The sequence below is a fragment of the Sabethes cyaneus genome, chromosome 1 (assembly GCF_943734655.1).
Source record: "Sabethes cyaneus chromosome 1, idSabCyanKW18_F2, whole genome shotgun sequence".
Classification (NCBI taxonomy): domain Eukaryota; kingdom Metazoa; phylum Arthropoda; class Insecta; order Diptera; family Culicidae; genus Sabethes; species Sabethes cyaneus.
In genome coordinates, this window is record NC_071353.1 from 171641532 (window position 1) to 171659672 (window position 18141).

Below are 18141 nucleotides of genomic sequence, written 5' to 3' on the forward strand. Positions count from 1 at the left end.
ATTCGGTTACCAAGTTTTATAAATTGGCTATTTAAAAGCGAGAGAAAGCCTCTATTAAGGTTCACTGCAGCTTCGAAAGCAGTCATGAACAAGCCTGAAGCTGGATAAAACCACCAGACTTACATGTTTAGTAGCTGAAAAAGGGTTTTTATTTCTAAAACTAAACCATAGTTCAGCCACAAGTTGAATAAAATTAGCTACAGAAGCGTTTGATCAGCCTGAAATTTTTACTTGGAAAGGCGTACAGAGGTGATATAAAGGGCAATATAACTGCTTAACAAGGGTTTTACTGCCTCAAACGAAATAGGTTGTATAAGTTCTCTAATTTCTGCTGAATAAGTATCGTAGAGTTGCTTAGATAAATTTTATTCGACGATTGTTCATCTCCTATCCGTTTCCTGTGCACTTTTCGGTTAAAAATTAAAACAAAGGTGCCAGAAAGTTAAAAGCCGAAACGTACAAAAGTCAAACAGTCGAGCAATGGCAAAGCAAAACACGAAGCTGAAAAGCCAAATATTTAACAACGAGAAACTCGATGTCAATACCGGGAAACCGGACCATATTGTGCGGCGATCGAATTTTCGGTCGGCAGGGTTGTTGTGCCGCATTGGACGCAATAACCGCGGGGCAAAAACGACGGGGACCAACAACCGGAATTGCCAGTGCAGCCCGCAGCTGCAATCTGCAGGTTGTTAGTGAATTTGGTTGAGGTTGAAATTATAATTTCAGAGCGTTTCTCGTTTAAAATGCTGCCTACCGATGACGCTGCTGGTGAAATTGATTGACTGATTTGACTTGCAAATGCAAATACCAATGCATTTGCTTGTTGGTTTGTTTGTGACTTCGCTGTTATTTTTTGTTTTATTGATTGTCAACAAATGAGGCGTTGTTTGGATTGGACTTGAAGCGATGCGTGAAAAACGCAGATGTTTTTAAATGATGATTTCAAGCGTTCGCACATCTGTTCTGAGTAAAACTGTTTTAATTTCTCACCACTGAAAGTGAAAAGGTATTAAATGTGAGTTGCAATTGCATTATTACAAAAACAAGCGAAAGTGCTCGAGGGTTGGCTGGAATGATGAGGGTTGTTTTCCAAAAGCCATAGCTTTTATCGCTACGCTTAAGTTGAAATAATAAAACGTGCGCTACCAGCACCTGTTTCCATTCATATTCATATTCTAAACTCATCCCTTTCGAATTTCATATTCAATCCTACCTACACGAAAATAAATTTGAAAACAATAAATTTCATAACCCAATGTATGTACAATCGAATACCAAACGATAACTCCTCTGAACGGAAAATCTATTTGATTCGCAGTTGCAGTTTATTTGCTAACAACAAACAACATCAGTAACCATGGAAGCGTGGAGTTGTATGTTTTCACAGCCACACTTTCTGTCTGCTGTGCTGTGCTTCTACCATCCCTGACAGAATTAGCTACGGTTGGACATCTCGTATACTGACCAATTGGGTAGCCGGATTTCAAAAGCCTAAGGTCACTTAGGAAGGAGGCGCATGGTGTTATACAAATATTGACACATAGAATTATGGAGGCGCAGCCTCATTGTATTTCAGAGAAATGAAACCCACCCATTGATTAGAGATTAATTTTGGAAAAAAACGGTGCAAGAAAATAGTAAACTTAACCTAAACACGTACAAGTTTAGAAACATTGAAGTTCCGGCATTCAAACTCAATCATCTGAACTAGGATTCTAGTGAGTGGTGCCTGTGCCCTAACAGGAAACAAAAATATTTAAAGCGAGATGCCATGCAATGGGTGATGAGCTGCTGCTGCTGATGCTGGAAGAGTGTGTGTACAGTTCGGAAAATTCCGTCTTACCTCTCTGGTGCCACAGGGTTGCCACGTCCAGCTTGAATGATCCTACCAGTTTGTTGGTTTGGAAGACGCCTCGGTTTTGCAGAACCTTACGTGCCACATTCGGGCACATTGTTGTGGTCATTTGGTGTTTGTGGGTGTGTGGCGTGTGTGTGATGTGGATGGATGTGTGTTTGTGTTAATATCAACCGGATGCCCGATTGATTAAAAGTTTCATTTTTTTATTGTTTCAATTTGACCCGGAATGACGGCAGATGATGACGATGGTGAACGTGTGAAGTACGTTGTGATAGCAGTCAATATGCACACCGTGCACAAAGCACACACACACACATACACGTATCAAATGTGATGCAGCGCAAAACACATTCACGTTCATATAGTTACGGTTGTTCGGGATGCCAGATCGTGGGGATTGGAAGAAAAGAAGGAAAAAGAAAAGAGACAAGAAGATAGCAGCGATGAAACCCAACAACCAACAAGCAGATGTTATTCAAATTTTATTGAATATTTTTCCTTAGCCTCATTGTTGCTCTTTACGGTTCAATGTATGTTTTGTTTATACAAAGTATCTTCTTCTGTTCGTCCTGGTAGGTGAATACGTTCGTTAGTCGGGAAGGATGGAGCATATGTTCGACGAAAAATGAATTATTCATTGTTGATGTTTGGCTGCTCGGAAGGATCTATTGAATGGCGATTTGCCGTCACTGCCATCACCTATATCTACTCCGTGTGTTGAGACATGGAAAAATTGCTCATCTGCACCTTGGTGCACCGGAGAGTGCTCCTTCTGGCGAGGACCAGAACAAGGGGCCATAAAAGGCAATAACGTGAGGTAATGGCTTTATAATTGGTTCACAGCGTTGCTGTCACCAACGGGCGGGGGAGTCTGCACAGTGTCGGGCCACTAGCGTGCCCAGACACAAAAAAAAGGTGGGGCAGCCAACCTTTCAGAGGATTCTGGAAAAACGGAGTAATTGTAGGCTGGCGAATCTATTATTACTTATCACAAAAATACCGGCCGATCAAAGTTGAAACTGGACTAGAAATTAGAGTTTCAAGTGGACTTGACGTATAGCATTAAATTAGACTTCAATTTGGACTAATTTAGGCTTAAGGTTTTATTTCAAATTAACTGATAATTGAATTTAAATAAATATATTGATTTTATGTGCAACGTAACAACACTAATTAACGCGAATATAAAATTGATCTTAAATTTGGAATAATTTGGATTGGAAACTTTACTTAGAATTAGACATCAAATCGGACGAAGAGAATTTGAAGTTGGAATTAGACTTGTAATTGGATTTGAAATTAAAGTTGAAATTGGACATGAAATTGGATTTGAAATTATGCTCGAAATTGAACTTAAAAATGGAATTGAAATTGGACGAAAATTGGATTTAAATTAGACTAGAGAGTTGACTTGGAATTACATCTGAAAAACAAAAACAAAAATTGGAAATTGGAATTTAAATTTTACTAGAATTTCGACTGGAAATCAGAATTTAAATTTGAGTTTAACTTAATATTAAATTAGACTAGAAATTGAACCTAACATTGGACATAAAAATAGACTTGAATTTAGACATGGAGACGAAATTTTACTTGAAATTAGAATTGATATATTTCTCTTTACTCTCCCACACGTACGTACTTCTGTTCCCTTTTTCTTTTTTTCTCTTTTACCAGTCCTGTTTTCCCATTTTCCGTTTTTTCTTGTTTTTTGTTCTGTTCTCTTGGTTTTTGCTCTGATTTTCTTCTTTTCCTTTCCGTTTTTCTTTTTTCTGTCCCGTGTTTTCTATTTCATTGTTCTGTTTTTCTGCATTTCTTTTTTCATTTTTTCTTATATTCAGTCTTGTATTTCCTTTTGTTTTCCACTAACCTTTCTTGTAATTATTTTTTTCGCGTTTTCCGTCCTTTCTCTCACTTTTTTCTAACTCTCCTCTTTTTCGTTTTTCGTCTTCATCTATTTCATTTTTCTTCTTACAGGTGCTTCACTTTTTCTTCTTTTCTGTCACGTTTATTCTGCTTCGAGTTCCTTTTTTCCCTTTGTTCTCCGGTTTTCCTTTTTCATCGCCCGTTTTTCGGCCTGTTGCTTTGGGCCGTTTTCCCTGTTTTTTTCTGAGCCATTTTCTCATCCCATTGTTTTTCTTTTCCTCGTTTCCTCTATCGGTTTTCGTAGTTTTCTCTCCTTATTTTTTCTTCCCTTTTAGTTTCTCTTGATTAATTCTCGGTTGTCCCTTTCTTGTCTCGTTTTCCATCTATTTCATTTTTGTTTTCCCATCTTTTCTGCCTCGTTTTCCCTCTTCTTCTGTCTCGTCCTCCTTTTTTCTACCCGTTGTTTCCTCTTTCTCTCCTTTTCTTTCACTTTCGCCCTTTTCAGTCCTGATTTTCCTTTTATTTTTCTCTTTTTGGTCCGTTTTTTTTGTCTTTTTCTTCTATTTTCGTGCCCATTTTTTCTCTTTCTAAGCCCCAAGCTTCTAAGTTTTATATATTCTGTCTCATTAATTACTTCTCTATTTTTTTGTTTTCATCAGTTCTCTTACTCTTTTCCGTCATTTCTGTCACGTTGTTTTCCGATTCGTCCTGTTTGTCTTCCGTTTTATTTTTCTCTTTAAGTTTCCTCCAAATATTGTTCTTGTTTCTCAATTTTTCAGCTCCTTTTATCGTCTCGTTTTTTCCTTTTCTGTTTCGTGATTTCCTTCTTTTCTTTCGGGTTTCTTCTTTTCTCTTCAGTTTTACCTATTTTCTATTGATTCTTTTTTCGCCACATTTTCCCTTTTTCCTTTCTCTTCTCTTTCGTTCTCTTCTTTCCTACTTTTGTCCTCTTTCTACGTCGCATTCTTCACTCCATTGTGTTATGATTTTCCTTAATTTTTTTTGTTTTTCATACCATACCATGCATTCATATTTGTGACTATGCTAGGAAAACTTCAGTTTTCAGTGATTTTCCTTTGAATTTTCTCTTTTCTGTTCAATTTTTTCTTTCATATTTCATTCTTTCATTCAGGCCCGTTTTTCCTCTTACCAATCTGGTCAACTTCTTTTTTAATTTTTTGTTTTTGTCTGTTCCGTTCTTATTATGATCTGCGTTTCCTCCTTTTCCGTCACGTTCTGTTTTTCGTTCTACCCCGTTTGTCATTTCCAACCTTTATTTTCTGTTTTTTCTCCTTTTCTGTCTTGTTGCAAATGAGGACATGTACTTTCTCGTTATCTTCGTTTTCTTTATCATTTTCCCTTCTTTTATCTCATTTTTGTTATTTTCTCTTTCGTTCTTCTTTTTCTGTCTAATCTCCTCTTTTTTATCTCGTTTTCTCCAGTTTCCTTCTTGTCCATTTTTTTGACGTTTTGCGTCCCGTTTTCCTTACTATTATATTCCAATTTTATGTTCGCTTTCAGGTCCGTTTTTCCTGATTTCCAGTCTCTTTTTGTTCCCCTTACTATGTTCTACTTTCTCGTATTCTGTCACTGTTTTTCAATTTATTCCGTTTGTCTTCCTTTTTAATTTTTCTCTCCATTTTCCTCTTTATTTGTTTCTCGTTCCTCAATTTTTCGGCTCCCGTATTTTCCCTTCTTCTCTTCCTTCTTTTATGTCCCGTTTTTTCCTCCTTTCCTCTAATTTTTCTTCAATTTCACGCTCTTTTTGCTCCTTTCCCTTTTTTCTTTTCCACTTGTTACTTCTTTTGCGACCGGGGTTGGAAACCCCGGTCATAATGTGTCATAATTTGTCCCATTTTACCATTTAATTTTCATGCTTTTTGCCCCGTCTTACTCTTTTTATCTCATTTTCCTGTTTCATCGTTTCTTCCTTTTTTCCCGTTTTCCTCGTTTCTTCTTTTCCTTTTATTGTCCAATCACCGCTTTTTTCCTCCATTTTTAGGCCCGACTAGGTTGAAAACTCGGAATTTTCCGGTGAAATTGGATTTAATATCAAAGTTGGACTAGAAATTAAACCTGGAGCTGGACTAGAAATTAGAGTTTAAATTGGACTTGAAGTCGGACTTGACATAGGGCATTAAATTAAACTTGAATTTGGGCATGGACACGAGCTTAGACAGGAAGTAAAACTTGTAATTAGAATTGACATATTTCGCCTTACTCTCATACATGTTTTATCTCTTTTTTGTTCCTTTGTTCCGTTTTTCTCTTTTTCCTTCTTTTTGGTTCTTCTGTTTTGTTGGTGTTTGCTCTGACATTTCTGTTTCATTGTTCCACTTTTTATTCGTATCTTGTACCATTTTTTCATCCTGTTCCAGTTAGCCTCTTTTTTCAGTCTTTTTTCATAATTTTCTTTCGCGTTTTGGGTCCTTCCTTTTCTCTTTTTTCCTTTTTTCGTTTCCAGTTTTCGTCTTTTTACAACTATCATCTTTTTTTTCATTTATTTTTTTAGATACGCCGTTCTTTTTCCTTTTGATCACGTTTATGCTGTTTTCAGGTCCCTTTTTTCCCTTTGCTCTCCGGTTTTCCTTTTTCGTCACCAGTTCTTCGTTTTTTCTCTACGGTTTTATCTGCTTCTATGGTCTGCTTTTTTTGTTCTTCTTGGCTTCGTTTTGTGTCCCATTTCCTCAATCAGTTCCCATTTCGTCTCATCTTTCTCCTTTTATATCTTGGTTGACTGCTTTTTTCCGTCTTCCTCGTTTCCTCAATCGGATTTCTTTTTTTCTCTCACTGTTCTTCTATTCATTCTTGTATTATTTTCCCTATATTTCTTGCCCGATTTCCTGCCTTTTCCATAAGGATTTTTTCCAGTCCCAATTTCCCTCTATTTGTTTCGTTTTCCTTTTCTCTACTCGCTGTTTCTTCTTTCTCTTCTTTTCCTTCATTTTCGCCCATTTCATTTCTGATGTTCATTCAATTTTCTCTTCTTTTCAGTTTTTTTCCGTCCTCATTTCTCAATTCTTCTACTAACGCAATTACTTCTTTTCTTTTACTTTTTTGTTTCGTTTTTTCCTTTTTTTGTTTCCTTCTTTACTCTCATTTTTCTTTTTTTCTCTTTAGTTGCTCCTCTTTTTCTGTTCAGTCTCATCTTTTTTTGCCTTTTTCCGGTTTCTTCTTTTCTGCTTTTTTTCTCTATTTAGGGGCCGTTTACCATACCCTGTCCCCTTATGTTATGATGTTTTCTATTTTCTGTCTCGTTAACTCCTTTTTTGATATTTTTTGTTTTCGTCTATTCCGTTCTTCCGTATTTATTATGTCGTACTTTTCCTCCTTTTCTGCCACGTTCTGCTTTATGTTTCTGCCTCATGCCTCCGGCTTTTCCTTCTTTTGTTATTTTCTCCTGTTCGGTCCTGTTTTTCTTTTTCGTTTTCCACGTTTTCTTTATCGTTTTTCTTTCTTTTCTATCTTTTTTGTTCTATTTTTGTTTTGTTTGTTCTGTTCAGTCCAATCGCCTCTTTTTTGCCTGACTTTTACTCTTTTTCACTCCCGTTTTATTCTTTCCACTTTTTTTGTCATTTTACGTCCCATTTTCCCTCCCACAGTGTACCGATTTTTCGATCATTTTTTCCTTCCAGTTTTTCAGTCCTGACTTTTGACTCTTGTTTGTCTCTCTTCGTAAACGTCTTTTTTTTGTTCCAATTTCGTCCCATCTTCTTCTTTTTATTTCCCGTTTGACCGTTATCCTCGTTTCGTTTTTTCTCTCTCACACAGTAGAATTCTTCTTTCCCTTTTGGTTTCTGTTGTGCTCTTGCTTGATTTTTCCATTTTTTCTCGTTTTTTTTTCTGCCCACTGTTATCTCTTTCTTTGTTCCTTCTGTCTTCTGTCTAATCACTTTCGCTTCAGTCCTAACTTTCCTCTTCCATGTGATTTTTCTTCATTTTAAGACCCGTTTTTATCGTTTTCCTATATCTTGTCCTGCATCGTTTTTTCTTTATTTTTCGGCTTTTTTGCTTTCCAACTCCTTTTCTATCCCGCTTTACGTTTTCGTCTCTTTTTTAGTTTATGTCCCGCCTCTCCACCTTTTTTATTACGATTTTGTTTTACTGTTTTGTCTTCTGTTTTCATTTTTCATTTTTTCGGTCCCGACTTTCGTCCCTTTCCGCTTTTTAAAGCCCTTCCCAATTTCGTCTGTTCCGTTCTTTCTCTTTATGTCCTGCTGCTGATCATTTTCTATAACGTTTTTCTCCGTTTTTTTATCATTGTCATATTTTCTTCATTTGTTTCTTTTTTTTACTCTTTACTTCATCTTTTTCTGTCTTTATCCGTCTCGTTTTCTTTTTAAATTTTTATTTTTTAGTCCCGTCTTCCTCGTCTCATTTTTCTTCCTTTTCAGTCTTATATTCCTTTTTTCTATTCGATATTTCCTCTTTCTCTTCTTTTCCTTCATTTTCATCTGATTCAATCCTCATTATGCTTTCAATTTTTTCTTTTATGTTCTGTTTTTTGTCTTTACTTTTCCATTTTCAGGCCCGTTTTTCCTCTTCCCAATCTCCGTTTTTTTTCTGTTTCTTCAATTGACTCCGTTTGTAGTTTTATTTTCTTCTGTGTGTTTTCGTCTGCTCCGGTCTTCCTCTTATTTTGACCTGCTTTTCCTCCTTCTCTCCTTATCGTTTAACCCCGTTTGTCTTCAGTCTTCAGTGCCTCGTTTCTCACTTTTACAGCTTCCGTATTTTCTCCGTCTTTTCCTCCTTTCCTATCCCGTTTTCTTTGTTTTTTTTTGTTATTTTTTTACTTTTCCGTTTTTCTTTTTTCCGTCCCGTGTTTTCTATTTCATTGTACCTTTTTTCTTCGTTTTCTGTATCATTTTTCACTCCTCTTTTTCACTCATATTTTTTGTGTTTTTCTTTCGCGTTTTGCATTGTTGTTGGTTCTGTTTCGTTTTTCCTTTTTTCTCACATTTCTATTCTTTTCTCCTCCGTTTTTCTTTTTTTTCTGTGCGACTTCCTCTTTTTTGTCCCATTTTCCAATATTTCTCTCCTTTTTTTCGTTTTTGTTCTATTTTTCCGCCTCCTCAATTTCAATTTTCTTTTCAGTTTCTTCTCTTTTTCTGTTCAGTTTCCTCTTTTTTGTTCTAATTTTCTACTTTTCCAATATTTTCTTCACTTCTTGCGCTCCGTTCCTCCCCCCCTCATGATTTGTCTTGCAATTTTAAATTTTCTCTCAGTTTTCCTCTTGTTTTGGTTCCCGTTTCTAAATTTTTTGCTCTCGTATTCTCTACTTTTACTACTTTTTAATCCGTTTTATCCTTTTTCTGCTTCCTCTAATATTAAGTTTCCCCTCTTTTTCTGTTCAATCTCCTCTTTTTTGCCTCGTTTTCCTTTTTTTCTCTCATTTTATTCTTTTCCACTTTTTTCTTCGTCTTACGTCTGAGATTTAATCCGGTAGTCCTCCTTTTTAATTTTTTCCCTCAGTTTTCTTCTTTTTTTTATTCCTGTTTCTCAATTTTTCTGTTACCGTATTTTCTTTCCTCCTTTTTGATCATGTTTTTTCCTTTTTTGTTTCGTTTTCCTCGTTTTGGCTTATTTTTCTTCTTTGCTCTTCAGATTCACCTCTTTTTCTATTCAGTTTCTTTTTGTGCCTCAATTTTTTCTCTCTTGTTTTTTTTTTCGTTTCCGTTTTTTTCTATTTTCTTGGTTTTTGTTTTGATTTTCTTCTTTTTCCTCCGTTTTTCTTTTTTCCGTCCCGTGCTTTCTGTTTCATTGTTCCTTTTATCTTCGTTTTCTGTATCATTTTTCTTATTTTCAGTCCTCTTTTTCACTAATATTGTTTGTATTTTTCTTTCGCGTTTTGCATTTGTTCCGTTCTTCTGCTAATTATGACCTGCTTTTCCTGCTTTTCCTTTTTTTGTTGTTGGTTTTACTATGTTTGTCTTCCGTTTTCCGTCAAACGGACGTCATTTTCTGTTTCGTTTTTCCTTTTTCTCACATTTCTATTCTTTTCTCTCCGTTCTCCCCTCCGTTCCTTCTTTTTTTTCTGTGCGACTTCCTCTTTTTTGTCTCATTTTCCAATATTTCTATCCTTTTTTCATTTTTGTTCTATTTTTCCGTCTCCTCAATTTCAATTTTCTTTTCAGTTTCTTCTCTTTTTCTGTTCAGTCTCCTCTTGTGCCTCAATTTTTTCTTTTTCGCCTTTTTCTTTTCCGCTTTTTTCTGTTTTTTTTTTGGTTTTTCTTCTTTTTCCTTCCGTTTTTCTTTTTTCCGTCCCGTGTTTTCTGTTTCATTGTTCCTTTTAACTTCGTTTCCTGTATCATTTTTCTCATTTTCAGTCCGCTTTTTCACTCATTTCATTTTTTGTATTTTTATTTCACGTTTTGCATTTGTTCTTCTTCTGCTAATTATGACCTGCTTTTCCTCCATGTCTGTCACGTTCTGTTGTTGGGTTACGCTTTCGATCCATTTTTCCCATTACATTCCCGTTTCCAGCTGCTGTTTTCTCTCCGTGTCTTTTCTTCCTTTTCTATCCCTTTTTTCCTTTTGCTGTTATTTTCTCCTTTTCTGTCCTGTTTGTCCTCATTTTCTGTTTCGTTTATCTCGTTTTTCCTTTTTTCTCACATTTCAATTCTTTTCTCCTCCGTTCTTCTTTTTTTTCTGTGCGACTTCCTCTTTTTTGTCTCATTTTCCAATATTTCTCTCCTTTTTTTCGTTTTTGGTCCATTTTTCGTCTCCTCAATGACCTCATTTTCTGTTTCGTTTTTCTAGTTTTTCCTTTTTTCTCACATTTCAATTCTTTTCTCCTCCGTTCTTCTTTTTTTTCTGTGCGACTTCCTCTTTTTTGTCTCATTTTCCAATATTTCTCTACTTTTTTTTCGTTTTTGTTCCATTTTTCATCTTCTCAATTTCAATTTTCTTTTCAGTTTTCTTCTTTTTCTGTTCAGTCTCCTCTTTTTTACTCTAATTTTCTACTTTTCCAATTTTTTCTTCACTTCTTGCGCCCCGTTCCTCCCCCCATCCCCATTGTGTCATGATTACATTTTTAAATATTTTCTCAGTTTTCCTCTTTTTTTGCACTTTTTTGTCGTTTTCTCGTGGTTTTTTAATGTCGGTCTTTCGTCTATTTTCAAGCCCATTTTTCATCCTTTCCAGTATTTCTGTCCTGTTTATTTCTTTTTCATTCCATTTCATTATCATCAGCTCCGTTCTTCCGTTCTTATTATGTCCCAGTTTTCCTCCTTTTTTGCCACAGTTTGTGTTTTAATTTATTCCGGTAGTCCTCCGTTTTAATTTTTGCTCTCAGTTTTCCTCTTTTTTGGTTCTTGTTTCTCAATTTTTATGTATATTCTCCTTTTCTTTTCCTCATTTTTCATCATGTTTTTTCCTTTTTTGTTTCGTTTTCCTCATTTTCGCTCATTTTTCTTCTTTGCTCTTCAAATTAACCTCTTTTTTCTATTCTAGTTTCATTTTGTGCCTGTTTCCTGTATCATTTTTCTCATTTTCAGTCCTCTTTTTCACTCATATTTTTGGTATTTTTCTTTCGCGTTTTGCATTTGCTCCATTCTTCTTTTAATTATGACCTGCTTTCTTTCCTTGTCTGTCACGTTCACGTTGTTGGTTTTACTCCGTTTGTCTTCCGTTTTCCATCAAATGGACGTTTTCGATCCATTTTTCCCATTACATTCCCGTTTCCAGCTTCCGTTTTTTCTCTGTGTCTTTTCTTCCATTTCTATTCCTTTTTTCCTTTTGTTGTTATTTTCTCCTTTTCTGTCCTCATTTTCTGTTTCGTTTTTCTAGTTTTTCCTTTTTTCTCACATTTCTATTCTTTTCGCCTTCGTTTTTCGTTTTTTCTCTGTGTGACTTCCTCTTTTTGGTCTCATTTTCCAATATTTCTCCCCTTTTTTCGTTTTTGTTCTATTTTTTCGTCTCCTCAATTTCAATTTTCTTTTCAGTTTCTTCTCTTTTTCTGTTTAGTCTCCTCTTTTTTGCTCTAATTTTCTACTTTTCCAATTTTTTCTTCACTTCTTGCGCCCCGTTCCTCCCCCCCCCCCACCATTGTGTCATGATTTTTCTTGCAATTTTAAATTTTTTCTCAGTTTTCCTCTTTTTTTGGTGCCCGTTTCTAAATTTTTTTACTCTCGTATTCTCTATTTTTACAACTTTTTATCCCGTTTTTTCCTTTTTTGTCCCGTTTCTTTGCTTTTCTTGCTTCCTCTAATTTTTTCTCAATTTTTCTGTTCCCGTACTTTTTCCTTTTCTTTTCCTCCTTTTATATAATGTTTTTTTCTTTTTTTGTTTCGTTTCATTTTCGCTCATTTCTTTGCTCCTTTTTGTGCCTCAATTTTTTCTCTCTCGTTTTTTTTCGTTTCCGCTTTTTTCTGTTTTCTTGGTTTTTGTTTTGATTTTCTTCTTTTCCGTTCCGTTTTTCTTTTTTCCGTCCCGTGTTTTCTGTTTCATTCTTCCTTTTAACTTCGTTTCCTGTATTATTTTCTGTATTATATTCTTATTTTCAGTCCTCTTTTTCTACTTTTCCAATTTTTTCTTCACTTCTTGCGCCCCGTTCCTCCCCCCCTCACCATTGTGTCATGATTTTTCTTGCAATTTTAAATTCTTTCTCAGTTTTCCTCTTTTTTTGGTGCCCGTTTCTAAATTTTTTTGCTCTCGTATTCTCTATTTTTACAACTTTTTATCCCGTTTTTTCCTTTTTTGTCCCGTTTTTTTGCTTTTCTTGCTTCCTCTAATTTTTTCTGATTTTCTCTTAAGTTTCTTTTTTTTTCTTCTCTTACGTCCAAGTTTGAAAGCTCAGTGTGTCATGATTTTTCCTGCGTTTTTCTGTTTTTTCTAGCATTTTTATTCAATTAATTTATTTATCGCAAAAATAGTGGCAGATTACATTAAAAACCGCAGACCTCTGCGGTTACAGAAATTATTTTGTTTTATATTAAATTTCCAAGAGAAGTTGGGGCACATGTGCCCCAGTGAGCCCCAACCTGAGCACACTAGTGACTACTCCTACCCAGTGCCCTTGCGTAATTCCTGTTACAATGTTTATTAGTGGCGCTGATGGCGCTAGACATTCATTCTCTATCCTTCCTCGACCAACCAACGATGCACGGATTATAAGAGGGATTAAATGTAGGGGGACTTAAACAACACATACAACATCAAACAGACTGCATTGGTTCTCGCACTGAACTGAACAACATAGACATTCACCGAGAGAGAAACAGAAAAAACAAGTGGAATAAAAAGTTATGGAAAAGGGAATTAATTATAACGTTAATAACGAGCAACATCCACCTACGGAAAGGGGGCAAAAAAAAACGAAACCGAAGGAAACAACAGCCAACAGATAGCAACAAATTGCATAAATACTGTTCGCAAGCCATGAACTCGCTACTACACAGGTATCACGAACAACGGCGCTTTCTGTTTTTAAAATAGTGCGGTTCAAGTTGAATAGAGAGAGAGAGAGAGCGAGCGAGAAATGAACAGAAAAAAAAGTAAAGTCAAACAATACCCGGAGCGTCGTACACCGTTTTCAGGTCGATTTTGAACGAACCGACCACCGTTCCGGAGCGCATAAATTTACGTGAGTGTATCACCTGCCGAGTCGCGTCGTTTTATTTTGGATTTTCAACATGGGAGCGGAAAAAATCGTTAATTTTTTTTACGGTTCCTCTAAAAGGTGACGTTGGTATGTATTGGGTTCGGTTGGGAAGGTTAGGAGGTGCGGGAGAGTGCTAAGTGCCGGGAAGGTTTTCCGTGCATGCAAAGGTGCAGTTTTTATTGTGAACGTTATTGGGACAAAGAACTGCTTTTTTATTAGTTAGTTTTCAGACTATCCAACACTTGAAAAGCCAATTAAATGGTTTGAAAAATTATTCTATTCTGGTTAGTTTCTTTAAGTGAGAGAAAAATAATTAATAGAATTGCAATACTCACAGAAAGTGTAATGATTTTATCGAACAGCATAACCGGTGGCATGTGGAAGTCGAACACAAAGTACTGATGGAAGAAAAATGGTTATTACAAAACTTAATTAAAGTGCACACATTGGAAGCAAACCTCATTATAGTACGGACAGTTGGTGCTCTCCTTAACGCTGGTGTACTTTTTCTGATCTCCCACTTGGATGCACACCACCGGGTCCATGTTCAATCCAGGCAGCTGGCGGGCTTCGATGATGGTGACACAAACCTGGAAGTCCTGCGACTTTAGGTGATCGTTGCATTTAGCTAGGTTTTTGATTCTAAGAGAGAAAAAAATTAATCAACTATCCTAATTTAACCTGAATTGAATCGAAAATACTTCTTCAACTTCTCGTTGTTGGTGGCTTCCTCGCCGTCGCTGGAAGCGTTCGAATGGGCGCTGCCGGCCTGCGAAAGATTCTCATAGCCCGGCTGCGCCGGGATTCCACCGACCGTACTGGGGCTCGTCACGGCCGTCGACGGTTCGTTGGTGTGCGTTCGGTGACTCTGCTGTCCGGAACTGGCCGGACCTCCTAAGGCATCCTCGGAATCCGTAATCAACGAGCGACCCTCGTCCTCGGTGCTGCTGTCACCGCGGCTCTCCTTCGACGGATGCCGCGAGCGGCCTAGCTTCATAAAGTTCCGCACCGTTCTCAGCGTAACTTTCTTATCGGCAATCGAGCGCGCTGGTTTCGAGGATGATTCGTTGTCCTAATAAAACATCGAAATTACAAATTAAAACGAAACCAATCTCTGGTACAGTTGAGCGAGACTCTCACCGAAGAAGCCCGATCGTACTTGGCCGGTGGATACTGGCTCTTCTCGTGCAGCGACGTCGACCCGGAAGACATCACCCGCTTCAGGATGTTCGGTTTGCTACTGCTTCCCGCCGTTGCTTCATCGCCGACGTCGCTTCTCCGGTCGCCAGCGCCCGTCGCACCCTTCAGACTCTTCTCCAGATTAGCGATGTTCTGCTCGATATCCAGTAGCATTTGCTGATCGTCATCGATACTGCTGGATCGCTGGTGCAAACTTTTGACCACATGAGACGACTCGAAGTTTCCGGCTGCGTCGTCCGGACTTTGATAGCTGACATCGAAGCTGACGAAGGCCTGCGTGTTGTGCGTGTCGTGCATGTGAAGAAACATCAAATTTTTTAAATAACATATTAAATATGAGTTGAAATGGAAAAAATAATAATAAATCTGTTATTCACATAGATGATAAAAAATAATACATCATTGGTTGAAGTTTGCAAGCTGCTGAGCAGGTACTAAAAGGATTATTTTCATGCTGTCCTGAAAGGACCCACGCCGCACAGTGGGACGGATTATAAAGAAGACGGACATCGATATTTGTGGCGGAACTACTAAAGATGTCAATTTACTGTCTTCTGCGATGTTTCTTCGATTTATGAGAAATTTCCTATAGTATTTGAAAATTAGAGATTAAGGAGATAACACAACAAATAGAAAAAATAACTTTTTAGTTTCAAGCTTAACGTCTTCGATTGGTAAGAAACATTTGTAGATAATATTATTTTGAGCAATTTCACTGAAGAAATAAAGTGGCTATCTCTTAAGGGAAAAAAGTTACGGAGCGAAACTTGAGGGCACCCCCATAATATTGTTTTTTTTTCACATAGCTCTTTTATTTCAACTCTTATAAACATGAAATGTTCAGCAAAGTTGTAGACAGTGCTAATTTGCATATTTTTATAGAATTTGTAAGAACTCTACAATTGCCGCTTTTAAAGTTGTTTAAATTGTGCAAACTTTAAGCGGGTGTTTCTTGTGCAGTAGCTTGATATAGCAGCTGTCTTATAATGTTTTTGCAACATCCACTCTTTATGTATAAGAATTTGTATAAATGACAGTGGCATCTCATGGGCCATATGAGTAAACTGCATTTAAGTTTTTCAGTTTTGAAGATTCAACCCTCCAACGAGAAAGTCCGCCTGTGTAAAAAGTTTGTTTACAACAGAATTCTTGATATTAAATGGAAATAGTATTACAACCTTCTGATTATGCATTGTGAATCTTTCAAAACCAATAGTTCATGAGAATTGTAAAAAAGTTATTCCGTCATTTTTACTTCTAGATAAAAGATCATCTAGATCTAGAACAAATTAATCGACCTCAACAAGTATGTGAGATGTTCATATGCTTTATTTAAATTTTGTAATGTATTTGATTTTACAAAAATATTTAGATATAGCGTTGGACAGATGGAAATCGTGGAAAAAAGTCATCAGCTCGAACGTACGTTTTTTCAACGTTACCTTTTAGAGAGCCAAAGTAAAAGTATCTACCTAACAAGCCAGTTGTCGCCTGTGCGAATCTCGACTGGGAGATGCTGCGATAGGAACGCAGTTCTATCCCTACAATTGTCCTGAATTTCTACAACTGGCTGTGAAGTCTGTCGTAATAATGTCGTAAAAACTAAGGGCCAAGTTTCGAAAATAGCACCTTGGCTTTCTTTTACTTTTCACCTTGGATATGGCATTCGTGCCTAAATTTGTTTTTATGTTTATGTGCATATAAGCCATGTTTAGTAAAAGAAATCAACTAATTTAAGGTAAAATGAGATTTGTACGACTTTAAAAGTACTTTTGTGCAGTAAAACTATTAAACTTGAATGCAGTTTACTCATACGGCCCATGAGATCCCACTGTCATTTATACATATTCTTATACATAAAGAGTGGATGTTGCAAAAACATTATAAGTCAGCTGCTACATTGTGCTACTACTCAAGAAATCCCCTTAAAGTTTGCAATAGAAAAGCAAAAAATTTAAACAGCTTGAAAAACGGCAATTGTAGAGCTTCCACTTATTCTACAAAAATATGCAAATTAGCATTGTCTACAACTTTGCGGAACATTTCATGTTTATAAGAGTTGAAATAAAAGAGCTATGTAAAAAAAACAATATTAAGGGGATACCCGCAAGTTTCGCTCCGTTAATTTTATCCCTTAAGAGATCCACTTTCTTTCTTCAGTGAAGTTTCTCAAAATAATATTATCTACAAATGCTTCTTACCAATCGAAGACCTTAGACTTGAAACTAAAAAGTTATTCTTTCTATCTGTGGTGTTATCCCCTTAATTCCTAATTTCAAATACTATAAGAAAGTTCTTATGAAGCGAAATATTGATGTCCGTCTTCTTTTAAATCCGTCCCACTGTGCGCCGCCTGCAGGGTACTCTCCCAGATTTTGTTGAATCGTCTATCCCCAATATTTCAACGATTATTTATCTACGATATTCTAGAAAATAACGTGGATAGCCCGGAGCTACTAGGTAAGATTAGGTTCAACGTACCTCCCAGGCGAGCGGATTTATTTCGGCTTCCTTTACACCGTACTTTTTTCGCCCAAAATAACTCGATTGATGTGTGTTCCCGCGAATTTAATATTGTATCTGACTGTTATGACCCAGTTAGCATTTTCATATGTATAAAAAAGGTAAAAATCAGCATTACGTACAGATATACATGTTAACTAAATCGTATTTCATGCGCAAAATTGGCATATCCGTACTATTTTGGAGGCGATATACGTGATTACGAATAATTTTGAGCGTTACGACTATATAAGTATTTATATACGATAATATCCGATTAAGCGCGAGTCGCTCCGTACGCCTCTACGATTTTGTGCTGAAAATCGTATGTATGTCAGTCATTATCATTATATACGACAAAAAATCAACTTGATCCCACTTTATCCAGCTTTAGTTACGATTTCGAGTTTGTTAGGAGATATTTACGATAGTTTTCGTACATTGATATACGAGTTGGTGCTAGCTGGGGAGTTTAAAGTATCTAGAAGAACTTTTAAAAATAGAAAAAGTTTATGCTAAGTACTGTCTGTACAATATAATCGAAGACCAGGGAAATAAAATTAAAATACAATAGCAAGAGAATTCGTAGGACAGTATCAGGCGGGCTTTATGGGGGCCCCGTGCTACTACGGATTAAATTTTTACTCTCCGACAAATCCTCCAGAAATGTTGAGAGTACAACAACGTGGCCACGCATCAAATTTTCGTGAATTTGAAAGCAGCATACGATACAGTTGAACGAGAACAGCTATGGCATATAACGCACGAGTACGGTTTTCCGGACAAACTGACGCCGTTGGTCAAAGCTACCCTGGAGCAAGTGATGTGCTACGTGCGCGTTTCGGGGACAATCGAGCGTGTATCGAAACGAGAGGAACGATTCGCAGACAACTCGACATTATTATTAGAAACCTTGGGACGACGGAGGCAATCTACGCCAGACGAAAAACGGTGGCTATGAGGATAGGGTTACAAATCAATGCGTCGAAAATCAAATATATGGTAGGAAGAGGCTCCAAAGAAAGCAACGTTTGTCTCCCACGGACAGTGACTATTGATGGTGATGAACTGAAAGTGGTTGATGAGTTCGTATATTTGGGATCTTTGGTCA

At 36.7% G+C, this 18141-nt stretch overlaps 1 protein-coding gene across 1 annotated transcript in view; it reads right to left on the reverse strand.

Moving 5' to 3' along the window:
- Positions 1–18141, reverse strand: part of LOC128738149 (otoferlin-like) — an 85732-nt gene that overhangs the window by 35041 nt on the left and 32550 nt on the right. The window contains exons 5-9 of the mRNA XM_053833044.1: positions 14469–14801; positions 14030–14400; positions 13787–13970; positions 13664–13726; positions 13239–13323 (exon numbers count right to left, since the gene is read on the reverse strand). Coding sequence (XP_053689019.1) covers positions 13239–13323; positions 13664–13726; positions 13787–13970; positions 14030–14400; positions 14469–14801 — 1036 coding nt within the window. The remainder of the gene's footprint in view (positions 1–13238; positions 13324–13663; positions 13727–13786; positions 13971–14029; positions 14401–14468; positions 14802–18141) is intronic.